At 32.4% G+C, this 22,248-nt stretch overlaps 3 protein-coding genes across 3 annotated transcripts in view; 1 reads left to right on the plus strand and 2 right to left on the minus strand.

Annotated features, from left to right (window-relative positions):
- Positions 1-14,180, plus strand: part of Fur2 (furin-like protease 2) — a 337,566-nt gene extending 323,386 nt beyond the window's left edge. Inside the window, exons 19-21 of the mRNA XM_065368067.1 lie at positions 121-390; positions 473-651; positions 12,546-14,180. Coding sequence (XP_065224139.1) covers positions 121-390; positions 473-651; positions 12,546-12,665 — 569 coding nt within the window. The 3' untranslated portion in view covers positions 12,666-14,180. The remainder of the gene's footprint in view (positions 1-120; positions 391-472; positions 652-12,545) is intronic.
- Positions 1,142-2,571, minus strand: LOC135848230 (uncharacterized). The gene is made up of 6 exons (XM_065368069.1): positions 2,330-2,571; positions 2,145-2,255; positions 1,913-2,045; positions 1,728-1,839; positions 1,394-1,642; positions 1,142-1,300 (listed from the first exon to the last, which is right to left on the minus strand). The coding sequence occupies exons 1-6, from the start codon at positions 2,400-2,402 to the stop codon at positions 1,169-1,171; spliced, it is 810 nt and encodes a 269-aa protein (XP_065224141.1). The 5' UTR covers positions 2,403-2,571; the 3' UTR covers positions 1,142-1,168.
- LOC135848229 (uncharacterized) lies at positions 5,393-6,736 on the minus strand. The gene is made up of 6 exons (XM_065368068.1): positions 6,596-6,736; positions 6,401-6,514; positions 6,162-6,303; positions 5,977-6,088; positions 5,648-5,896; positions 5,393-5,554 (listed from the first exon to the last, which is right to left on the minus strand). Exons 1-6 carry the CDS (start codon positions 6,663-6,665, stop codon positions 5,423-5,425), a joined length of 819 nt encoding a protein of 272 aa, XP_065224140.1. The 5' UTR covers positions 6,666-6,736; the 3' UTR covers positions 5,393-5,422.
- Positions 14,181-22,248: the final 8,068 nt, after the last annotated feature.

Consider the following 22,248-nt stretch of genomic DNA (forward strand, 5'->3'; position numbering starts at 1 on the left):
GGGAAGTGGGGTCGTAAAATGAGGAAATGCTAGATATTATTTTTCAAGCTCGTTAGTCCATATTTTTGTAAATATTTCTCATCTATCGAACTAATTTAATCGATTGTGTATTGTTTACAGGCGAAGGACCTCTACAATGTACGTCGTGTCCGCCGCATTTCATGCTAGAAAGCGGACTATGCATGGAATGCCTCGGTTCGCAGTATTACGATCCACCTACTCAATTATGTAAACCTTGCCATTCGTCATGTACGGCGTGCGATGGTCCTGGTGCATTCAGCTGTATAGCTTGTACATATCCGCTGCGTTTGGACAAATCCAATAAACAATGCGTACCTTGTTGTACCGAAAGGACGACTACTGGTTGCTGTAACTGTGATACTAATAATGGTAAGTTGAATTTTTTTCACGCTTTTGATATTTGTACCTACTCAAGTTGAAAGATTTAATTTTTTTTCATCTGTTAAAATAGGAGAATGTAAAAATACTGCGACTGCAGGCAAACGAAGAATCGCATCTCAGGATGGAGATACTGCTCTGGCGTTATCGTCGCCTCATAAATTCTTCCTACAGCTGTCCGCTACCACTTTGATATCGGTTGGCTGCATTGGTGCCATTCTACTATTTTTGTTAATGTTTGCATTCGTACAGGTAAGATACCCGCTTGGAATTAATCATAGGTTTAGCTTATTGATAATTTGGTTTAGAGGAGGGAAAATGATGATTTTTTTTGGAAATAATGGGTCAAATGTTTCATTTTTTGGCTCGGCATTCATTAGAAAACATAAAAATTTACAAAATATGGAGGAACATAGTTGAAGTCATAATTCTAGCCCCAAATGGTTTGTTTCAAACTATTTTCTATTTTTTTTATTTTTATTTTTTTTTATTTTTTATTTTTTTTTATTTTTTATTTTTTTTTTATTTTTTATTATTTTTTATTTTTTATTTTTTTTTATTTTATTTTATTTTTTTTAAATTTTTTTATTTATTTTTTTTTATTGTTTTTTAAGATCTTGGGATGTTAATTGCAAATTTGAATTTTAACTTTCTTTAGTGATAATTCGAGACTATTTCCTTTTTTTAAACAATGTTAACAATATAAGAAAATATAAATTAATAAATGAATCTCAAAACATAGTAAAAAAAAATCACATTTATTATTCGATCAAAGAACTGGTACATTGATTACATTCACTCCACATTGTGTCGTTGGTGGCGATAAAGGTATTATTTCAGGGATCGGATTGTTCAAAGGGTTTCCCAAACTGTCCTTAATCGAACCAAATGTATTCTTGTACTAAAAAATTGTAAAAAATTAGTCCACTTTTGATACTTATTTCTTATTGGGTGATTGTTTTAAAAGTGTTGAGTGCCCTGTTGATCTACCAACCTGTTTGTAAGATATAAAATTGACAAATGGATCCGGTGGTAACTCGACAATTGTAGTACATGGATAAGTTTGACTGGTCAGGTCATCGATATAGGTTCCTTTGAACGTTTTATAAACGCTGGATGGACCGAAATGATCGAACCAAATATATGTAGATGCACTTTTCACTTTGATTTGGTCTCCTGGATTTTTAAGTTGTTCTTGGAATATTTTTTCGAACTGGGCAAATTGAGGATTGTCGATAGGAGCCTGAAAAATCGAACGATTAGACCCTTGACGTATATATAGAATATTAGGTATTTGATTTAAAAGAATTTGAAGGAAAGAAAATTACGTTGGCTGCAATGGGGACTAAAATATCAACAATACCATCGGGATGGTTTATGGCTTCAATGGCACTTCCATATCTTATGTTGGAAAAAGAAACTCGAGCTTTCAGAAAGTTCCTGCGGAGAATAAAATTAATTTGTGAAATATCGCCATCCAGTAACGTTGTATTTAAACCTACTGATTACTCACTCAGTATAATATGAGTAACAATCCAATCTCGGAGTATACCAGTAAAGAATGAATTTGAAAAATTTATACAAATTTTCTCCAAAAATACCTCCGGTAATGTGCCCAATAGTTTTGGCGACGATTTCAACTTCAACTACGTTTGAATTTGAATAATATTTCAATATATGTACCTACTAAATTAGCATAATATATTTAATTTTAAACACAATTTTGATAATTTTCAAAATCTTACCCGAAGTTTTTGTTCGATTCAATAAGAACATTTCATCCAATGCAGTGATAACTGTCAAAGGTTGAGGTGCTCTGGGTAAGCATCCTATGGCGAAGTCGTCACAGTCTGAAGCTAAATTGAAAATATTTTCAGTCGACTAAATTTCATGTTCGGTGATTAGATTTTTTAGTAGAATTAATTTTTACCTGAAACGAAATTCGAGAACATGTAATAAAGCAGCACTGAACTTGCGAAAAAAATACTTTTCGTCGAATACATTTTGGAGGAGTTGAGAAGTTCATGGAACTAAAACACTATGCAACTGCGTCCACTTTTTTTTTTTTGTTACCATACGAAACTCGATATTTTATAGGTGTTATTTTTAATCAGTTATTATTTACCTAATATACGTGATATTACAGAAGGGAGGGGGTCCTTACGTCATAAATAGAGATTTATTGACCAAAAAACGTGTCTTATAGTCGAGGCGAACGAGAGATATGTTGTATGAAAACGTGTTTTTTTTTCGGTATTTTTAGACCATAGACTGGCCATAGGTGAGATAGAATGAAGAACTGCGTTGAAAGAGTGCTTAATTGCTTATGTAAAGGTAATCAACTTTTGAGGATAAGTTCCACATAATGTAGAGAAATCAAATAGACGTGAAAGTTTCCAAATTCATTGTTGGAGGTCTATTTTTTTACACCGTGAAAACATGTCCATTAGTGTTCCATTTTGGACTACCTGAAAGTCGAGCAAAAGTTGACATTTCTGACTGTTTGAAAAATGTGCCCCGATTTCCTTCTTTGACTGCGTGAAAAATTGTAAAAAGGTTCAAATATCGACTATTCGAGAAATATGCTCAAAAATTCAGATTTTGACTTGGTATTTTAAAAATGTATACTGGAAAGGTCCAATTCTTGACTGTTTGAAAATGGTGCCAAAAAAGTGTAATTTTTTGTTGCTCAAAAATGTCCTGATTTTGGCTGCTTGGAAAATGTGCCCAAATTTCTCATTTTTGAATGGTTGAGAAATATGCAAAAAATATTCAAACTCTGAATAAGTACCTATTTGAATGAAGTCTTAGAAGGTCCAATAATTTTCGACAGCTTGAAAATGTGGCCAAATTCCTGATTTTGTACTCCTTGAAAAATGTTTCCAAAATTTCTTATTTCGACTGCTAAAGAAATGTGCACAAATATCCCATTTTTGGCTGCTTGAAAATTGTGCAAATAGATCGCATTTTCAACAGCTTGGAAAACTTACTAAAACAGCTCCTTTTGACTACCAACTCAAATTTGAAAAATTTGCTAGAAAAGTTGAATTTTCAACTGTTCAAAAAATGTGCAAGAAAGGTCCAATTTTTTTAAATTTTTGAAAAACGTGCAAAAAGGGTACAATTTTTGGCTTTTTGAAAAATGTGCAAGAATAAGGTCCAATTTTTTTTAATTTTTAAAAAATGTGCAAAAAGGGTCCAATTTTCAAATTGATTAAAAATGTGCCAGAAAGGTCCAATTTTTGAAAATTTTTAAAAAATGTGCGAGAAAGGTCCAATTTTGAAAATTTTTGAAAACCGTGCAAAAAGGGTCCAATTTTTGACTTTTTGAAAAAATATGCAAGTGATTTTTGACTGCAAACTTGTGAAAAAAGGTCCAATTATTGACGTCTTGGAAAATGTGCAAGAAAGGTTTAATTTTTCTAATTTTTGAAAAATGTTCTAAAAAGGTCCAATTTTTAAATTGATAAAATTGTGCAAAAAGGGTCCAATTTTTGAGTTGATGAAAAATGTGCAAAGAAAGATTCAATTTTTCAACTTTTAAAAAATGTGCAAAAAAGGTCCAATGTTTGACCTTTGGAAAAAATGTGCACGAGATTATTGGACTGCAAAGTGCAAACTTGTGAAAAAGGGTCCAATTTTTCACTTCTTAGAAAATGTGCAAAAAAGGTCCAATTTTTGTGATTTTTGAAAAATGTGCAAAAGAAGGTCCAATTTTTGAGTTGATAAAAAATGTGCAAGAGATTTTTGACTGCAAACTTGTAAAAAAAGGATCCAATTTTTGACTTTTTAAAAATGTTCAAAAAAGTTTCAATTTTTAAATTAATAAAATTGTGCAAAAAAGGTCAAATTTTTTCAAATTTTGAAAAGTGTGCAAAAAAGGTCTACTTTTTAAATTGATAAAATTGTGCAAGGAAGGTCCAATTTTTGACTTTTTGAAAAAATGTGCAAGAGATTTTTGACTGCAAACTTGTGAAAATGGGTCCAATTCTTGACTTCTTGATAAAAATGCAAAAAAGTTTTGATATTTGACCGTTTGAAAATTGTGTCAAAAGATTCAAATTTTGACATCTTGAAAAAGGTGCCCTGATATTTCGTTTTTGAATGCTTGTAAATGATTTTATTAGTTCGATTTTAAGCTGCTTGAAAATTGTGCAAAAAGGTCCAATTCTCGTGTGATTGAAAAATGTGCCAGAAGGTTGCAATAATTTTTGACAGCTTGAAAAATGTGCCCAAATTTCCAACGATTGAGTGATTGAAAAATGTATTTTCAGAACTTCTCATTTTGATTGCTCGGTTTTTTCTCCAAATTTCATCGAATGTTTGAAAATTGTTTTGTTTTTATTTGCTTAGAAAAGGGCTAGAAAGTCTCCATTTTTAATTTTTTTAAAAATGCGAGGTGATTTCCCCATTTTCGACCCTCGGGGGCAGAAATTGGGGGGGGGTTGATTTTTGGAAAATTTTGGAACCACCATTTTGAACTTACCCCTTTGAACCTCCCTAAAAAGCTTTTTACAGTTTATTAGTATCTGAAAGACATCCACCGAATTTTGAGCTCAATGAAATGTTGCGCTGGTACTCAAAAATCCGGTTTTCCATTTTTTCGCAATTTCGAAATTTTGGAAACCACTGGAAAACTACATAGAAATCTACAATTTGCGCCAAACGTAACGTTTTGAGGCATATATTCAATTATTTAAGTGAAAAAGTTAAATTAAGCTCCCTGCATAGGTATTCGTAATTTTGAACGTTTTTTTTTTTAGAGCCCCCCCCCCCCCATTTTGGGCCCCCAGAAAAAAGCGATTATGCATTTTTTTTCCAAATAAATTGAAAAATTTACATTTGGAACACACTAGCAAGAGCTCGAAAATTTTTCATTTGATTTTTCCTGTAACATTCAAAATTGAGCTATTTTGGGGTCAAATTTTGAGATTTTACTTCGTTGAAATCATGAAAACGTGATTTTAACGGTTTTTCGAAGAGTAATCTCAAATCATAGCAAAAAATCACATTTATTATTGAATTAGAGAAGTGGTACATTGATTACATTCACTCCACATCCTGTTGTTGGTGGCGATAAAGGTATTATTTCAGGGATCGGATTGTTCAAAGGGTTTCCCAAACTATCCTTAATCGAACCAAATGTATTCTTGTACTAAAAAATTGTAAAAAATTAGTCCACTTTTGATACTTATTTCCAATTGAGTGATTGTTTTGAAAGTGTTGAGTGTCCTTTTGATCTACGAACCTGTTTGCAAGATATAAAATTCACAAATGGATCCGGTGGTAACTCGACAATCGTCGTACATGGATAAGTTTGACTGGTCTGGCCATCGATATAGGTTCCTTTGAATGTTTTATAAACGCTAGATGGACCGAAATGATCGAACCAAATGTATGTAGATGCACTATTCACTTTGATCTGGTCTCCTGGATTTTTCAGCTGTTCTTGGAATATTTTTTCGAACTGGGCAAATTGAGGATTCTCGATGGGGGCCTGAAAAATCGAACGATTAAACCAAACTTGACATGTTTATAAATTAATATTGGAAAGGAATTTAAAGAAAAAAAAATTACGTTAGCTGCAATGGGGACTAAAATATCGACGATACCATCGGGATGGTTTATGGCTTCAGTGGCACTTCCATATTTTATATTGTGATAGGAAACTCGAGCTTTCAGAAAGTTCCTGCGGAGAATAAAATCAATTTTCAAAATATCTCCATCCAATAACGTTGTATTTATACCTGCTGATTACTCACTCGGTATATGAGTAACAATCCTGAAAACAATCCAATTTCGGAGTATACCAGTAAAGAATGAATTTGAAAAATTTGTACAAATTTTCTCCAAAAATACCTCCGGTAAAGTGTCCAATAGTTTTGGCGACGATTTCAACTTCAACTATACGTTTGAAATTGAATAATATTTCAATATTATACTAAATTATCAGAATAATATTTAATTTAAAATGCAATTTTGATAATTTTCAAAATTTTACCCGAAGTTTTTGTTCGATTCAATAAGAACATTTCATCCAATGGAGTGATAAATGTCAAAGGTTGCGGTGTTCTAGGTAAACATGCAATAGCGAAGTCGTCGTCACAGTCTGAAGCTAAATTGAAAATATTTTCAGTCAACTAAATCTTATGTTCGGCGATATAGGATTTTTTTAAGAAGTAAAATTAATTTTTACCTGAAACGAAATTCGAGAACACGTAAAGCAACACTGAACTTGTGAAAAAAATACTTTTTGTCGAATACATTTTGGAGTTGAGAAGTTCATGGATTTAATACACTATAATGCAGCTGTGTCCACTTTTTTGTTAGATATTTTATAGACATTGTTCAATCTGTTATTATTTACCTATCTTATACGTATCTAATATTATCGAAGATGGGTCCTTACGTGATAAATAGAGATTTATTGACCAAAAAACGTGTCTTATAGTCGAGGCAAACGAGAGATATGTTGTATGAAAACGTGTTTTTTTTTTGGTATTTTTGGACCATAGACTGGCCATAGGTGAGATAGAATGAAGAACTGCGTTGAAAGAATGCTTAAGGTAATCAACGTTTGAGGATAAGTTCCACATAACATAGAGAAATCAAATAGACGTGAAAGTTTCTAAATTAATTGTTGATCGTTTTTGATTGCTTTAAAAATGTAAAAAAATGTTTTCTTTTTGGAAATTGAAAAAATTATTCTATTTTAAAATGCTTGAAAATGCGCGAGAAATTATTGATTTTTTACTGCTTGAAAAAAAATGTTGAAAAGCTCGATCATTTATTGGCAGCTTGTAAAATGTGATGAGAGAAAAATGTGCCTGGATTTTAGATTTTTATTGACTGCTTGAGGCCAAATTTGTCGTCAAGTCCAATTTTTGTTTGCTTCGAAAATGTACAAAAATGAAATTTTTCAAAAGCTTGAAAATTGTGCAAAAATGTTCAGATTTTGGCTGCTTGGAAAATGTGCCTCAATTTCTCATTTTGGAATGATTAAAAAATGTGCAAAAAATACTCAAACTCTGAATAAGTATTTGAAAAAAGTCTTGAAAAATGTTTCCAAAATTTCTTATTTCGACTGCTTAAGAAAAATGTGCATGAATATCCCATTTTTGGCTGCTTAAAAATTGTGCAAAAATCTCGCATTTTCAACAGCTTGGAAAACTTACTAAAACGACTCATTTTCAACTACTTACTCAAAGAATTCGCTAATAAAGGTCCAATTTTTTTGAACTCTTGAAAAATGTGCAAAAGATCCAAATTTTGACTGTTTTAAAAGTGTGCAAGAAAGGTCTAATTTTTTGATTTTTTGAAAAATGTGCAAAAAGATCGAATTTTTGACTTTTTAAAAAATGTGCAAAATTTTTTTTTTTTTTTTATTTAACAAGGTTTATTACAATCTTAAGGAGACCTTAAATAAGTAATATTTCTGACTTTGAACAAGTTAGTTACATGACATGTGCAGGGTTCTCTCCAGTGAGAGTATACTCTGCTATTTTATAAAGTATCTCTCCAGTGAGAGTACTCTATTTATTTTTTATAATATCTATGACTAAGTCGTGAGGTTTTAACTGATGGATGTTTCTTTGCTTTGATCTTGTTTTGTGTGTTTTCAACTTGAGAAATTCTTTTATCCATTTTTTTAAGCAGTTCCCAAATGCCTTTTAAGCTCGCCTGCTCTTCTAGTTCCACTGGTTCATCCGATTCATCCGTGTTATTCTTTGGAAGGTTTCTTTTGACAATTTTGGCTTGTTCAGGTTTCTGAGTTGTTATCTGCTCCTGGCTTTGAGTGGTCCTTTGCTTGACACGATCAATTACTGTCATCTTTGGTTTAGATATAGCAGCAATTTTTGCTTGATATACTGGACACGCTCTCCAGTTGGCTGTATGATCACCATCACAATTGGCACACTTGGCTGGGTCTTCTTTCTTCTTCCTACATTGCTTTGTTTCGTGGTCTAATCCACACTTAACGCATTTGGGTTTCCTTGCACAGTATGTTTTGGTATGACCAACCTGCTGGCAGTTTTTACATTGAGGTAGCTCCCTCTTTTTTGCTGGAGGTTCTACCTTTACTTTAGTGTGCAACAAGAACCCCATTTCATAAATGGTCTTGTTGTTTTCTTTTGGGCTGAGATATACATAAAAGAGTGGTAATGCCACCTTATATGATTTCTTACTCACAATTTCTCCAGATACATCTTTTTTCACCTCTGTTTTTTTAATAATTACATTGGTGACATTAATGGCTTCATGTCCGATTTTAATCAATTCTAATTTGATATCATCGGGTGAAGTGGAGTGGTGTAGCCCTCTTATAACTACCTGATAGGGTTTATCTTGTTTCAACTGATATGTATGGTACCCAATTCCATACATTTTGTGACTAGGATTCTTTCTTATAGCCTCCAGTGCCCTATACACTGCTCTAAAGCTTTGCTCATTTGAGCATGCTATTTTAACATCTCCATTAGAGAGGGTTTGCATTGTAGGGGTTTCACACTCTTCCATGCTTTCCAACATTGCAGTAAATTCAGTAATATTTTTAATTCCACTTACGTAAATAGGTGGAATACGTTTCTTTTCGAGTTTTTCACTGTAAGTTTCTTTTGACTGGATAGATTTAATGCTGTCTAATGTGTTAAGGAGGTTATCACTTTTAGTGCTTTGCATAATGACGAAATAAAGATCACTTTTACTATAAAAACACTATATTTAAGTGATCTTTATTTCGTCATTAATGCTGTCTATTGTCATATTGCTATGATTTTCCTCTGACTCGTCTATTAATGATGTTTGTTCGCTGAGATGGTTTTCATCCTCTTTTGACTTGGCTTGATAGTGAGCTACTACTTCTCGTAAGTGGTTGATTTGCCTCTGCTGTTCTTCTATCTGTTTTTGTTGAAGTTTATTCTGTTTCACAATGTCACTGTACATAGCTGTTAGCTGGTTGTACGTGGGATCGCCATCGTTCATACCCATCATAGTTCACATTCACTATTTACATTCCCGACGCGCAGTATTTTAATTGTTTACAAATAAAAACACTCGAATAGGTAAATTGTAAATCGTTTCTTATGCATATGTGCTGCCATGAACACAGCAAAATACGTGCATCACAATACTATAACCTCCGCGAACTTAAAAAATGTGCAAAATTGATCCAATTTTTGAATTTTTGAAAAATAAGCAAAAAAACGTTCAATGTTTGAATCAATAAAAAATGTGCAATAAAGGTCCAATTTTTTTTCAATTTTTGAAAAATATGCGAAAAATCCAATTTTTGACTCCTTGAAAGAATGTGCTAGGGAATTTTGACTTGGAAAATTGTGAAAAAAGGTCCAATTTTTGACTTTTGGAAGTGTGTTGCAAGATAGGTCCAATTATTTTAAATTCTTGAAAAATGTGCAGAAGGTCCAAATTTTGACCGCTGAAAATGTGTGCAAGAAAGGTCCAATTTTTTTAATTTTTGAAAAATGTGCAAAAAGGTCTAATTTCTGACTTTTTAGAAAATGTGCAAAAGGGGTCCAATTTTTGAATATCTGAAGAATGTGCAAAAAAGCCCAATTTTTTACAAGTTTTGAAAAATGTGCAAAAAAGGTCCAATTTTTGAATTAATAAATAATGTACAAAAAGGGTCCAATTTTTTTCTAATTTTTGAAAAATGTGCAAAAAAGAGTCCCATTTTTGAATTAGTAAGTATAAAATGTGCAAGAAAGGCCCAATTTTCAAATTATTATAAAATGTACAAGGAAGTTCCAATTTTTTTTTTAAATTTTGAAAAATGTGCAAGAGATTTTTGACTGGGAAAATGTTGAAAAAAATCTAATTCTTTACTTTTAGTTTTTGATAAATGTACAAAATGGGTCCAATTTTTCAAGTTTTGAATAATGTAAAAAAAGGTCCACTTTTTTTCAATGTTTGAAAAATGTCCAAAAAAATCAAATTTTTTGATTCCTTGAAACAATGTGCAAGAGATTTTTGACTGGGAAAATTGTGAAAAAAGGTCCAATTTTTGACTTTTTGAGGTACCTATGTTGCAAGGTAGGTCCAATTTTTGTAAACATTTTGAAAAATGTGCAAAAGGTCCAAATTTTGAGAGTTGAAAAAGTGTGCAAGAAAGGTCCAATATTTTTAATTGTTGAAAAATGTGCAAAATGGGTCCAATTTATGAATTTTTGCAAAATGTGATAAAATGTCCAATTTCTTACAAGTTTTGAAAAATGTGCAAAAAAGGTTCAATTTTTGAATTAATAAAAAATGTGCAAGAATGTCCAATTTGTTTCTAATTTTTGAAAAATATGCAAAAACGGTCCAATTTTATGAATTTTTGAAAAATGTGCCGAAAGGTCCAATTTTTTACAAGTTTTGAAAAATGTGCAAGAAGGTCCAATTTTGTTCTAATTTTTGAAATATGTTCAAAAAAGGTCCATTTTTTTTGAATTTTTGAAAAATGTGCAAAAAAAAGTCCAATTCTTTACTTTTTGATAAAAATGCAAAAAAGCTCTCATCATATTTGACTGTTTGAAAATTGTGCCAAAAGATTCAAATTTTGGCAACTTGAAAAATGTGCCCTAATTTTGTCGTTTTCGAATGCTTGTAAATGATTTTTAAAATTGTATGATTTTCTACTGTTTAAAAGCTATGCTAAGATTGGTTCAATTTTAAGCTGCTTGAGAGATGCTTCCCAAATTTCTCAACTTTTAATTGCTTGAAAAATGTGCCCAAATTTCCAACGATTGACTAATTGAAAAATGTCTTTAAAATTTCTCATTTTGACTGCTCGATTTTTTTTTCCAAATTTCTTCGAATGTTTGAAAATCGTTTTGAAATGTCTTGTTTTTATTTGCTTAAAAAAGGGCTATAAAGGCTCAATTTTCAACTTTTTCAAAAAGATAGCTAGGAAATTTTGCAAAAAAGTTCTGATCTTCAACAGATTAGAAAATCTGCTCAAATTTCTCGTTAAAAAATGTGCAATAAAATCCAATAAATTTCGACCGCTTGAAAAATATGCAATAAAGGTTCAGTTTTTAGCAGTTTGAAAAAATGTGCAAAAAGACCCAATTTTAGGCGTATTGGAAAATGTGTTCCAATTTTTTATTTTCAACTGCAAAAAAACGTGCAAAAAGGCCCAATTCTTAATTGCTTAAAAATGTTGAGGAAAAAGTTCAATTTTTGACCAAAAAAAAATCGAAAAAAAAAGGCAAAAATCTATCAAATTTTGACTGCTTGAAAAATGTGCAAAAAGATCCAATTTTGGGCATACTGGAATATGTGCCCCAATTTACAATTTTTCACTGCTAAAAAACTTACAAAAAAAACCAAATGTTTATTTGAAAAATGTTTTTAAAAGTATGATTTTAAGCTGCAATAATGTGCAAAAAAAAGGGGGCCCAAAAAAGGCACAAACTTATCAAATTTTGACTGATTGAAAAATGGACAAAAATGCTCCAAATTTTGACTTCTTGAAAAATGTGCCAATTTTTGAATTCCTGAAAAATGTACTAGAAAGGTGGAATTTTTGACTGGTCAATTTACTCAAAATGTGCCCAAATTTTGCATTTTTGACTACTTGAAAAAATGTTCAAAATAATCCAAATTTTGATATTTGAAAAATACCAAAAAAAAGTTGATTTTTTTTAGTTGATTAATAATGTACAAAAATTCCCAATTTCTGACTGTTTGAAAAATGTTCTAAGAAGTCCAATTTATGACTTCTTGAAAAATATTCAAGAAAGGTTCAATGTATAACTGCTTGAAAAATGCGAAAAAATGTCCAAATTTTAACAATTTGAAAAATGTGCTAATGGTTTTAATTTTTTCTGTTTGAAAAATGTGTGTTTTCTAATATTTGACAGTTTCAAAGTGTTTGACTGAAAAAAAATTTGAGGAAATGTTCTACTTTTTAGCTTGAAAAAAAAATTCCCTAAATTTCCCATTTTTGACTGAAAAATTTGAAACAATATCAAAGACAAATAAAACTTTGATATTTTTTCCATTTTTTTTTCATCTACTTCATTTCCAAAAAATAAGAATTAAAATTTCCAAAGTTGTAGAAATTAATTATTTTTTCTATTTATTTATTTTCAAAAAATATGTTTTCACACTTCTAATCAAATCATTGATATTTCTGTTCACAGATTAAAAACAAAGACCCACGAGGGAACTACGAAAAACTGCTAGTTCAACGTCAGCGATTAAACAGAATACCTTACGAAGAAGACGAAGTCGAACAACAGACGTTAATCGCCTCTACTTAATTATTTTTTATACTCATCGTATCAAACGGTTTTCATGTACTTCTCGATACGTTCGAATAACTTAATTATTGCTCTCACCAGTGGTCATCTCGTGACCATCGAAGAAGACGTCGTCGTCGCAAATGGGACATTCTCAAGAAATTTTTAAAACTCTCTTAGAAAAAACGTATAATAATAGGTAATAATTTTGTAAATAATAAGTTTCTAGCTACATTTTACGACTCGAATAATATTCAAATGTAAATGTGTGTGATTTATACTTACGAATCTCATTATTCATCTGCGATCGCATCGAATAAGTCGAGATTCATATTCGTTTCGCGTATTTTTTTGTATTGTATAAAAATGTTGATTTTTTTTCTCTTTTTTTGATTTCGTCGCCGTGTTTATTTTATGTTTTTATTATGCATTGTGTTATATATATTTGTGATTGTTTTATTATTTTTTTTCAAGTATTTTTCCACCAGCAATAAGAATTTTTTTTGCGTGGAAGCTTTTTAAGAGTAGCGAAGTACGATAATCTATCTCAGTCGATTTTCAAAGTATTACAATTATGTGCAATATTTATAAGACTTGGCGTTTTATTTTTATTTTTTATTCCTTCGGCGTATATTTTATTAAAACAACCGCGTTGTGAAAAGTATTTTTTTTTCGTTGTTTTATATTCTTCGGTTGGTAGTTTTTTTTTTTGTATTTTAGAATTTAATTTTCGGTTCTACGTCATTTAACATCATGGTTTTTTTTTCTCGTGTGGGAAAAGAAAGAGTTCACTACGCGCGCAAATGTTTGCGATATTTTTTTTACTTATATTTTATTATATATTTTTATGAACAGTTACCTTATGTACTGACATACATAAATCAATATCGTAATTTTTTTCCTATTTACGAAAGATAAGTATTATATCACATTATACCTATTCTATTTTTTTTCTTTTTTTGTATATTTTTATTATTTTATTCTTTTTTTTTTCTTCTTCTTTACATATTATTATAAATATGTTCGGTGATCGTTTATTGTAATATTGTATGTAAATGTCACTAGCGTAAAGCGAACGAATCAAAATTACGTGTAAACATCATTGTGATAGTTTTATTCTACACAGGTGACAAATGCTATTTTTTTTTCTTTTTTACGAGACGATAAAAAACTACCTATGTAAACAAAAACTCGTATAATTTGATATCGGTAGATTAGAGTTATTTTTTTTGTATTGTTTCGCTCATCGCGTTTTTATTTATAGTGGTTTTTTGGACTTTTTTTTTTCTTATTTTGTATAGTCTGTAGGAGAATTTTATTGCGTAGGAAATCATCGAACAAAACAACGTTATTGTGTAATAACGATATTAAATTATATGTATTCCAATTTTTTTCTTCTCTCTCTCTCTCTATAAATGTAATAGCATGTGTATTATTTGATAAAATTGTGTTAACTGTGTTATATAGATTAATTGAATAATTTAAAATGAAAAATACAAACGAGCAAAGAAAAAATATTAAAAAGAAAAAAAATTTAGAGAATGTGTTATTATTTTTTATTTGGATGTGGAAATTACATCCTTAATACGAGTTGTACAACTGTGAAAGAGGATCGACATAATACTAATTACAAAATGGACGATAAATTCATAATATTAGCGATGCTTAAAAGCTCAAAGTTGCTAAGAAAATGAAACTTTAAAAAAAAAGATTGTGCTTTGAGGTGCAAAAGTTCAATATAGAATAAAACAAACGAGCTTTTCGTGATCAGCGATATTCAATTAGTGATAATCGACCCCTCGTACGCACCAATTGCTTTTCATTAAGCAAAAGCTTACCTTTAGAAAGTTCATATTTACCCCTGAATTTTGGATTAATTTTGCGAGCTTTAGAGAGCTTTTTAGACTGTACGAACCATCCGTAGTGGGGGGGTTCACACGCGGAGAATCCTATTCCGGTGTTGGTGCTGCCGAAAAGCTCAAAGTTCCCTTGAAAATGACGTTTTCTCTCAAAAAAGTTGGACTTTCAGGTGGAAAAAAGCTCGATCGATTGAAACAAATGAGATTGACGTGATCAGCGATGCTTAATTAGTGGTAATCGACCCCTCGTACACGCTATTTGGCTTTCATTCGGCTAAAAAGCTCAATTTTGAAGACATCAAATTTTGAAAAAAATGTTACAGCGCTTCAGGTGGCAGAAAATGGAACTTTTTTTGTTATCGTCAAAAAGTAGTTGTGAATGCATTCGTTTCTATTTCCCAAAATCAGGATTACAAAAGAACTTCTCATTTTCACCACCTGCAGCGCTGTATCGAAAATTTTGAACATTTGAATCAATTTTACGAGGTTTAGAGAGCTTTTTAGACTGTACGAACCGACCGTAGTGGGGGGTTTTCGCACTCCGAGAATCCGATTCTGGCGTTGGTTCTGTCAAAAAGCTCAAAGTTTTGTCAAAAATGAAACCTTTTCTCAAAAAAGTTGAACTTTCACGCAGAAAAAAGCTCGATCGACTAAAATAAACGAGCTTGACGTGATCAGCGATGCCGAATTAGTGATAATCAACTGTTCGTACGGGCTATTTGGCTTTCATTCGTCTAAAAAGCTCAATTTTTGAAAAGCACAAATTTTTGTATTTTGATCGTTTTCGAGTAATTTTAGATGGGAAATGAGACCAATTTCATTAGGAGAATATAGAGTATTAGGAGGTTCGATACTCCTAATACTTGAACTTTCGAATCTATTTTGCGAGCTTTAGAGAGCTTTTTAGACTGTACGAAGTGCACGAATAAGGGGGTTTTTGGGTACGGCGAATTCGTTTCCGGTGTTGGTTTTCCCAAAAAGCTTGAAGTTCCCTCGAAAGTGAAGCTTTTTTTCAAACAAGTTGAACTTTCAGGTAAAAAAAAGTTTGATCGACAAAAATAAACGTGATTGACGTGATCAGCGATGCCGAATTAGTGATAATCGACTATTCGTACAGGCTGTTTGGCTTTCATTCGGCTGAAAAGCTCAATTTTGAAAATGTACAAACTTTCAAATTTTTATCATTTTCGAGTATAACAGATGCCAAATGAGACCAATTTCATTAGGAGAATGTAGAGTATTAGGAGGTTCGATACTCCCAATACTTGAACTTTCGAATTGATTTTGCGAGCTTTAGAGAGCTTTTTAGACTGTACGAAGTGAACGAATAAGGGGGTTTTTGGGTACGGCGAATTCGTTTCCGGTATTGGTTCTGCAAAAAAGCTCAAAGTTCTGTAAAAAATCAGTTTTTTTTCAAAAAAGTTGAGCTTTCAGGTGGAAAAAAGCTCGATCGTCTGAAATGAACGTGATTGACGTGATCAGCAATGCCGAATTAGTTATAATCGACTATTCGTACACCTTATTTGGCTTTCATTCGGCTGAAAAGCTCAATTTTGAAGACAACAAATTTTGAAAAAGTGATGCAGCGCTTCAGGCGGTAGAAAATGGAACTTCTTTTGTTGTAAAAAATTCGATGAAAATACATTTTTCTTTAACCTTTCTATATCCCAAAATCATGATTTCAAAAGAACTTCTCCTTTTCACCACCTGCATCGCTGCATCATAAATTTTGAACTTTTGAATTAATTTTGCAAGCTTTAGAGAGCTGTTTAGACTGTACGAACTGTACGAATAGGGGGGTTTTGACAGGCGGGAAATCCGTTTCCGGTGTTGGTGCAGCCAAAAAGCTCAAAGTTCTTGGTGAAACGAAGCTTTTTTTCATAAGAGTTGAACTTTCAGGTAGAAATAAGCTGGATCGAATAAAATAAAATAAGATTGACGTGATCAGCAATGTTTAATTTGTGATAATCGACCATTCGTACACCCTATTTGGCTTTCATTCGGCTGAGAAGCTCAATTTTGAAGACAACAAATTTTGAAAAAAATAATGCAGCGCCCCAGACGGTAGAAAATGGAACTTCTTTTGTTGTCGTCAAAAATACGATGAAAATACACCTTTCTATATCCCAAAATCATGATTTGTAAAGAACTTCTCGTTTTCACCGCCTGCAGCGCTGCATCATAAATTTTGAACTTTCGAATCAATTTTGCGAGCTTCAGAGAGCTTTGTAGATTGTACGTACAGTACGAATAGGGGGGTTTCGCCCTCGGAGAATCCGATTCCGGTGTTGGTTCTGTAAAAAAGCTCAAAGTTCCTTGAAAAACCAAACTTTTTTACAAAAAAGTTGAACTTTCAGGTAGAAAGAAGCTCGATCGATTAAAATAAATAAGATTAACGTGATCAGCGATGTTTAATTAGTGATAATCGACTATTCGTACACCAAATTTGGCTTTTATTTCGTCAAAAAGCTCAACTTTGAAAAAATACAAATTTGCCAATATTTGTAATTTTTGAGTATATTATTTGATGCTAAATGAGACCAATTTCATTAGGAGAATAATATGGAGTATTAGTAGGTTCGATACTCCTAATACTTGAACTTTCAAATTGATTTTGCGAGCTTTAGAGAGCTTTTTAGGCTGTACGAAGTGCACGAATAAGGGGGTTTTTGGGTACCTACGGCGAATTCGTATCCGGTATTGGTTTTGCCAAAAAGCTCAAAGTTCCGTCGAAAACGAAGTTTTTTTTCATAAAAGTTGAACTTTCAGGTAGATAAAAGCTCGATGGATAAATATAAACGAGCTTGACGTGATCAGCGATGCTGAATTAGTGATAATCGACCATTTGTACAGGCTATTTGGCTTTCATTCGTCTAAAAAGCTCAATTTTTGAAAAGCACAAATTTTTCAATTTTGATCGTTTTCGAGTGTATTAGATGCGAAATGAGACCAATTTCATTAGGAGAATATGGAGTATTAGGAGGTTCGGTACTCCTAATACATGAACTTTTGAATCAATTTTTCGAGCTTTAGAGAGCTTTTTAGACTATTCGAACCTGAAGTAGTGGGGGGGGGGTTGGGTATGGCGAATTCGTTTCCGGTGTTGGTTCTGCCAAAAAGCTCAAAGTTCCCTCTGAAATGAAGCTTTTTTTCATAAAGTTTGAACTTTTGGGTACAAAAAAGCTCGATGGATAAAAATAAACGGGCTTGACGTGATCAGCGATACTGAATTAGTGGTAATCGACTATTCGTATGACCTATTTGGCTTTCATTCGACTGAAAAGCTCAATTTTGAAAAAGCACAAATTTTCCTATTTTTATCATTTTTGAGTATAAAAGATGCTAAATGAGACCAATTTCATTAGGAGAATATAGAGTATTAGGAGGTTCGATTCTCCTAATACTTCAACTTTTGAATCAATTTTGCGAGCTTTAGAGAGCTTTTTAGGCTGTACGAAGTGCACGAATAAGGGGGTTTTTGGGTACGGCGAATTCGTATCCGGTATTGGTTTTGCCAAAAAGCTCAAAGTTCCATCGAAAACTAAGCTTTTTTTCATAAAAGTTGAACTTTCAAGTAGATAAAAGCTCGATCGAGTAAAATAAACTAGCTTGACGTGATCAGCGATGTCGAATTAGTGATAATTGACTATTGGTACAGGCTATTTGGCTTTCATTCGTCTAAAAAGCTCAATTTTTGAAAAGCACAAATTTTTCAATTTTTATCATTTTTGACTATATTAGATACCAAATGAGACCAATTTCATTAGGAGAATATGGAGTATTAGGAGGTTCTATACTCCTAATACTTCAACTTTTGAATCAATTTTGCGAGCTTTAGAGAGCTTTTTATGTTGTACGAAGTGCACGAATAAGGGGGTTTTTGGGTACGACGAATTCGTTTCCGGTATTGGTTCTGCCAAAAAGCTCAAAGTTCCCTCTGAAATGAAGCTTTTGTTCATAAAGTTTGAACTTTTTGGTACAAAAAAGCTGGATGGATAAAAATAAACGAGCTTGACGTGATCAGCGATACTAAATTAGTGATAATCGACTATTCGTACAGGTTATTTGGCTTTTATTTGACTGAAAAGCTCAATTTTGAAAAAGTACAACTTTTCTATGTAATTTTCATCATTTTTGAGTGTAAACGATGCTCAATGAGACCAATTTCATCAGGAGAATATAGAGTATTAGGAGGTTCTATACTCCTAATACTTGAACTTTCGTATCGACTTTGCGAGCTTTAGAGAGCTTTTTAGGCTGTACAATTTGCACGAATAAGGGGGTTTTTGGGTACGGCGAATTCGTTTCCGGTATTAGTTCTGCCAAAAAGCTCAAAGTTCCCTCTGAAATGAAGCTTTTTTTCATAAAATTTGAACTTTCAGGTAGAAAAAAGCTTGCTTGCTCAAAACTAACGAGTTTGACGTGATCAGCGATGCTGAATTAGTACGAGGGATAGTCGGAAAGTAAGTTTCACATGGCTGAAAAAGTATGAACGCGTGAACATTTTTTGACCAAAATTGGAGGAAATATAGTTCAAACATTCAACCAGATCTGACAAAATTTATTCTGCATTTGGGTGCATTGTTCGTATTTTACAGCGTGATTAGTAGAGTGCTGATAAAAAACATCCGTCCAAAAATTATATTTTAGAAAAAATTAATTTTCCATGCTAACAAAAGAAAAATTCACTGGAAAATTGATTGAGAACCACTCAAGACATAACATAGTAACATTATTTTGGTTCAATCAAAATCCAAATGAGTAGATTGTTCAGTGATAATCTGCTGAATGTCGGCATTGTCGAAAGTCACTCAGCACCAGAGATTTTGCAACCATCACATGAACAATTTACAGCGCCAAATAACGTATCAACTTGAAAAAACATTAGTATGATATCTTTTGAGTAATTCTTGATAAATTTTACTCATAATTATTACAACTGAAAAAAATTTTTTTTTTCTAAATACTACATTTGGACGGATGTTTTTTATCAGCACTTTACTAATCACGCTGTAAAATACAAACAATTCACCCAAATGCAGAATAAATTTTGTCAGATCTGGTTGAATGTTTGAGCTATACTTCCTGCAATTTTGGTCAAAAAATGTCCACGCGTTCATACTTTTCCAGCCATGTGAAACTTACTTTCCGACTATCCCTCGTAATAATCGACTATTCATACAGGCCATTTGGCTTTTATTCGGCTGAAAAGCTCAATTCTGAGAAAGTACAAATTTTCCAATTTTAATCATTTTTGACTATATTAGATGCCAAATAAGACCAATTTCATTAGGAGAATATAGAGTATTAGGAGGTTCTATACTCCTAATACTTGAACTTTTGAATCAATTTTTCGAGCTTCAGAGAGCTAATTAGGCTGTACGAAGTGCACGAGTATGATGGTTTTTGGGTACTGCGAATTCGATTCCGGTATTGGTTCTGCCAAAAAGCTCAAAGTTCCCTCTGAAATGAAGCTTTTATTCATAAAATTTGAACTTTTAGGTACAAAAAAGCTCGATGGATAAAAATAAACGAGCTTGACGTGATCAGCGATACTAAATTAGTGAAAATCGACTATTCGTACAGGTTATTTGGCTTTTATTTGGCTGGAAAGCTCAATTTTGAAAAAGTACATTTTTTCTAATTTTCATCATTTTTGAGTATAAACGATGCTCAAAGAGACCAATTTTATTAGGAGAATATGGGGTATTAGGAGGTTCGATACTCCTAATACTTGAACTTTTGAATCAATTTTGCGAGCTTTAGAGAGCTTTTTAGACTGTACGAAGTGCACGAATAAGGGGGTTTTTGGGTACGGCGAATCCAATTCCGGCGTTGTTTCTGCCAAAAAGCTCAAAGCTCCACCGAAAATGAAGCTTTTTTTCATAAAAGTTGAACTTTTAAATGAAAAAAAGCTCGTTCGATGAAAACTAACGAGCTTGACGTGATCAGCGATGTCGAATTAGTGATAATTGACTATTGGTACAGGCTATTTGGCTTTCATTCGTCTAAAAAGCTCAATTTTTGAAAAGCACAAATTTTTCAATTTTTATCATTTTTGACTATATTAGATACCAAATGAGACCAATTTCATTAGGAGAATATGAAGTATTAGGAGGTTCTATACTCCTAATACTTCAACTTTTGAATCAATTTTGCGAGCTTTAGAGAGCTTTTCAGGCTGTACGAAGTGCACGAACAAGGGGGTTTTTGAGTACGGCGAATTCGTTTCCGGTGTTGGTTCTGCCAAAAAGCTCAAAGTTCCCTCTGAAATGAAGCTTTTTTTGTAGAAAAAAGCTTGCTTGATCAAAACTAACGAGTTTGACGTGATCAGCGATGCTGAATTAGTGATAATCAACTATTCCTACAGGCTATTTCACTTTTATTCGGCTGAAAAGCTCAATTTTGAAAAAGTACAACTTTTATAATTTTCATCATTTTCGAGTATAAACGAGGCTCAATGAGACCAATTTCATTAGGAGAATATGGAGTATTAGGAGGTTCTATGCTCCTAGTACTTGAACTTTCATATCGATTTTGCGAGCTTTAGAGAGCTTTTTAGGCTGTACGAAGTGCTCGAATAAGGGGGTTTTTGGGTACGGCGAATTCGTTTCCAGTGTTGGTTCTGCCAAAAAGCTCAAAGTTCCCCCTGAAATGAAACTTTTTTTCATAAAGTTTGAACTTTTGGGTACAAAAAACCTCGATAGATAAAAATAAACGAGCTTGAGGTGATCAGCGATACTGAATTAGTGATAATCGACTATTCGTAAAGGCTATTTGACTTTTATTTGGCTGAAAAGCTCAATTTTGAAAAACCACAACTTTTCTAATTTTCATCATTTTCGAGTAAAAACGATGCTAAATGAGACCAATTTCATTAAGAGAATATGGGATATTAGGAGGTTCTATGCTCCTAGTACTTGAACTTTCATATCGATTTTGCGAGCTTTAGAGAGCTTTTTAGGCTGTACGAAGTGCACGAACATGGAGGTTTTTGGGTACGGCGAATTCGTTTCCGATGTTGATTCTGCTAATAAGCTCAAAGTTCCCTCAAAAGTGAAGCTTTTTTTCATAAAATTTGAACTTTTAGGCACAAAAAAGCTCGATGGATAAAAATAAACGAGCTTGACGTGATCAGCGATGCTTAATTAGTGATGATCGACTATTCGTAAACCCTATTTGGCTCTCATTCTAGCAAAAATCTCAATTTTAAAAAGCTCATCCTAATACTTGAACTTTTTCATCAATTTTTTGTGCTTTAGACAGCGTTTTAGGATGTACGATCTGTCGTTGAGGTGGTTTTGAAACGCGGTGAATTTGATTCCGATGTTGATTCGGTCAAAAAGCTCAAAGTTGCTGAGATAATAAAGCTTTTGACCAAAAGTTGAGCTTTCAAGGATAAAAATGCATCATTGAACGTTGTAAAGTAAGTAGGTACATACCTATTTGTAATTAATGATGCTCAGTTAGTAATTATTGAACCCTCGCATTCCTGATTTGCCTTCAATGGAAGCAAAAAGCTCATCTTTGAAAAATGCATACTTAGGTATTCATTTTTTAAAGTAAATATATGCTAACAACGATCAACGACACGCAAAATGGTCATTTTGGCTGATTTTTTTTTGATGAATTTTCCACCCCAAAACACTAAGTAGGTAAGTAAGTTTTAAAAATACATCCTGATGTTTTTCAGATGAAGTTCAAAATTTCATTCAATGTTAAAAATGCAAGTTGGAGTTACCAAA

Source organism: Planococcus citri, chromosome 5, assembly GCF_950023065.1.
Source record: "Planococcus citri chromosome 5, ihPlaCitr1.1, whole genome shotgun sequence".
Lineage (NCBI taxonomy): Eukaryota > Metazoa > Arthropoda > Insecta > Hemiptera > Pseudococcidae > Planococcus > Planococcus citri.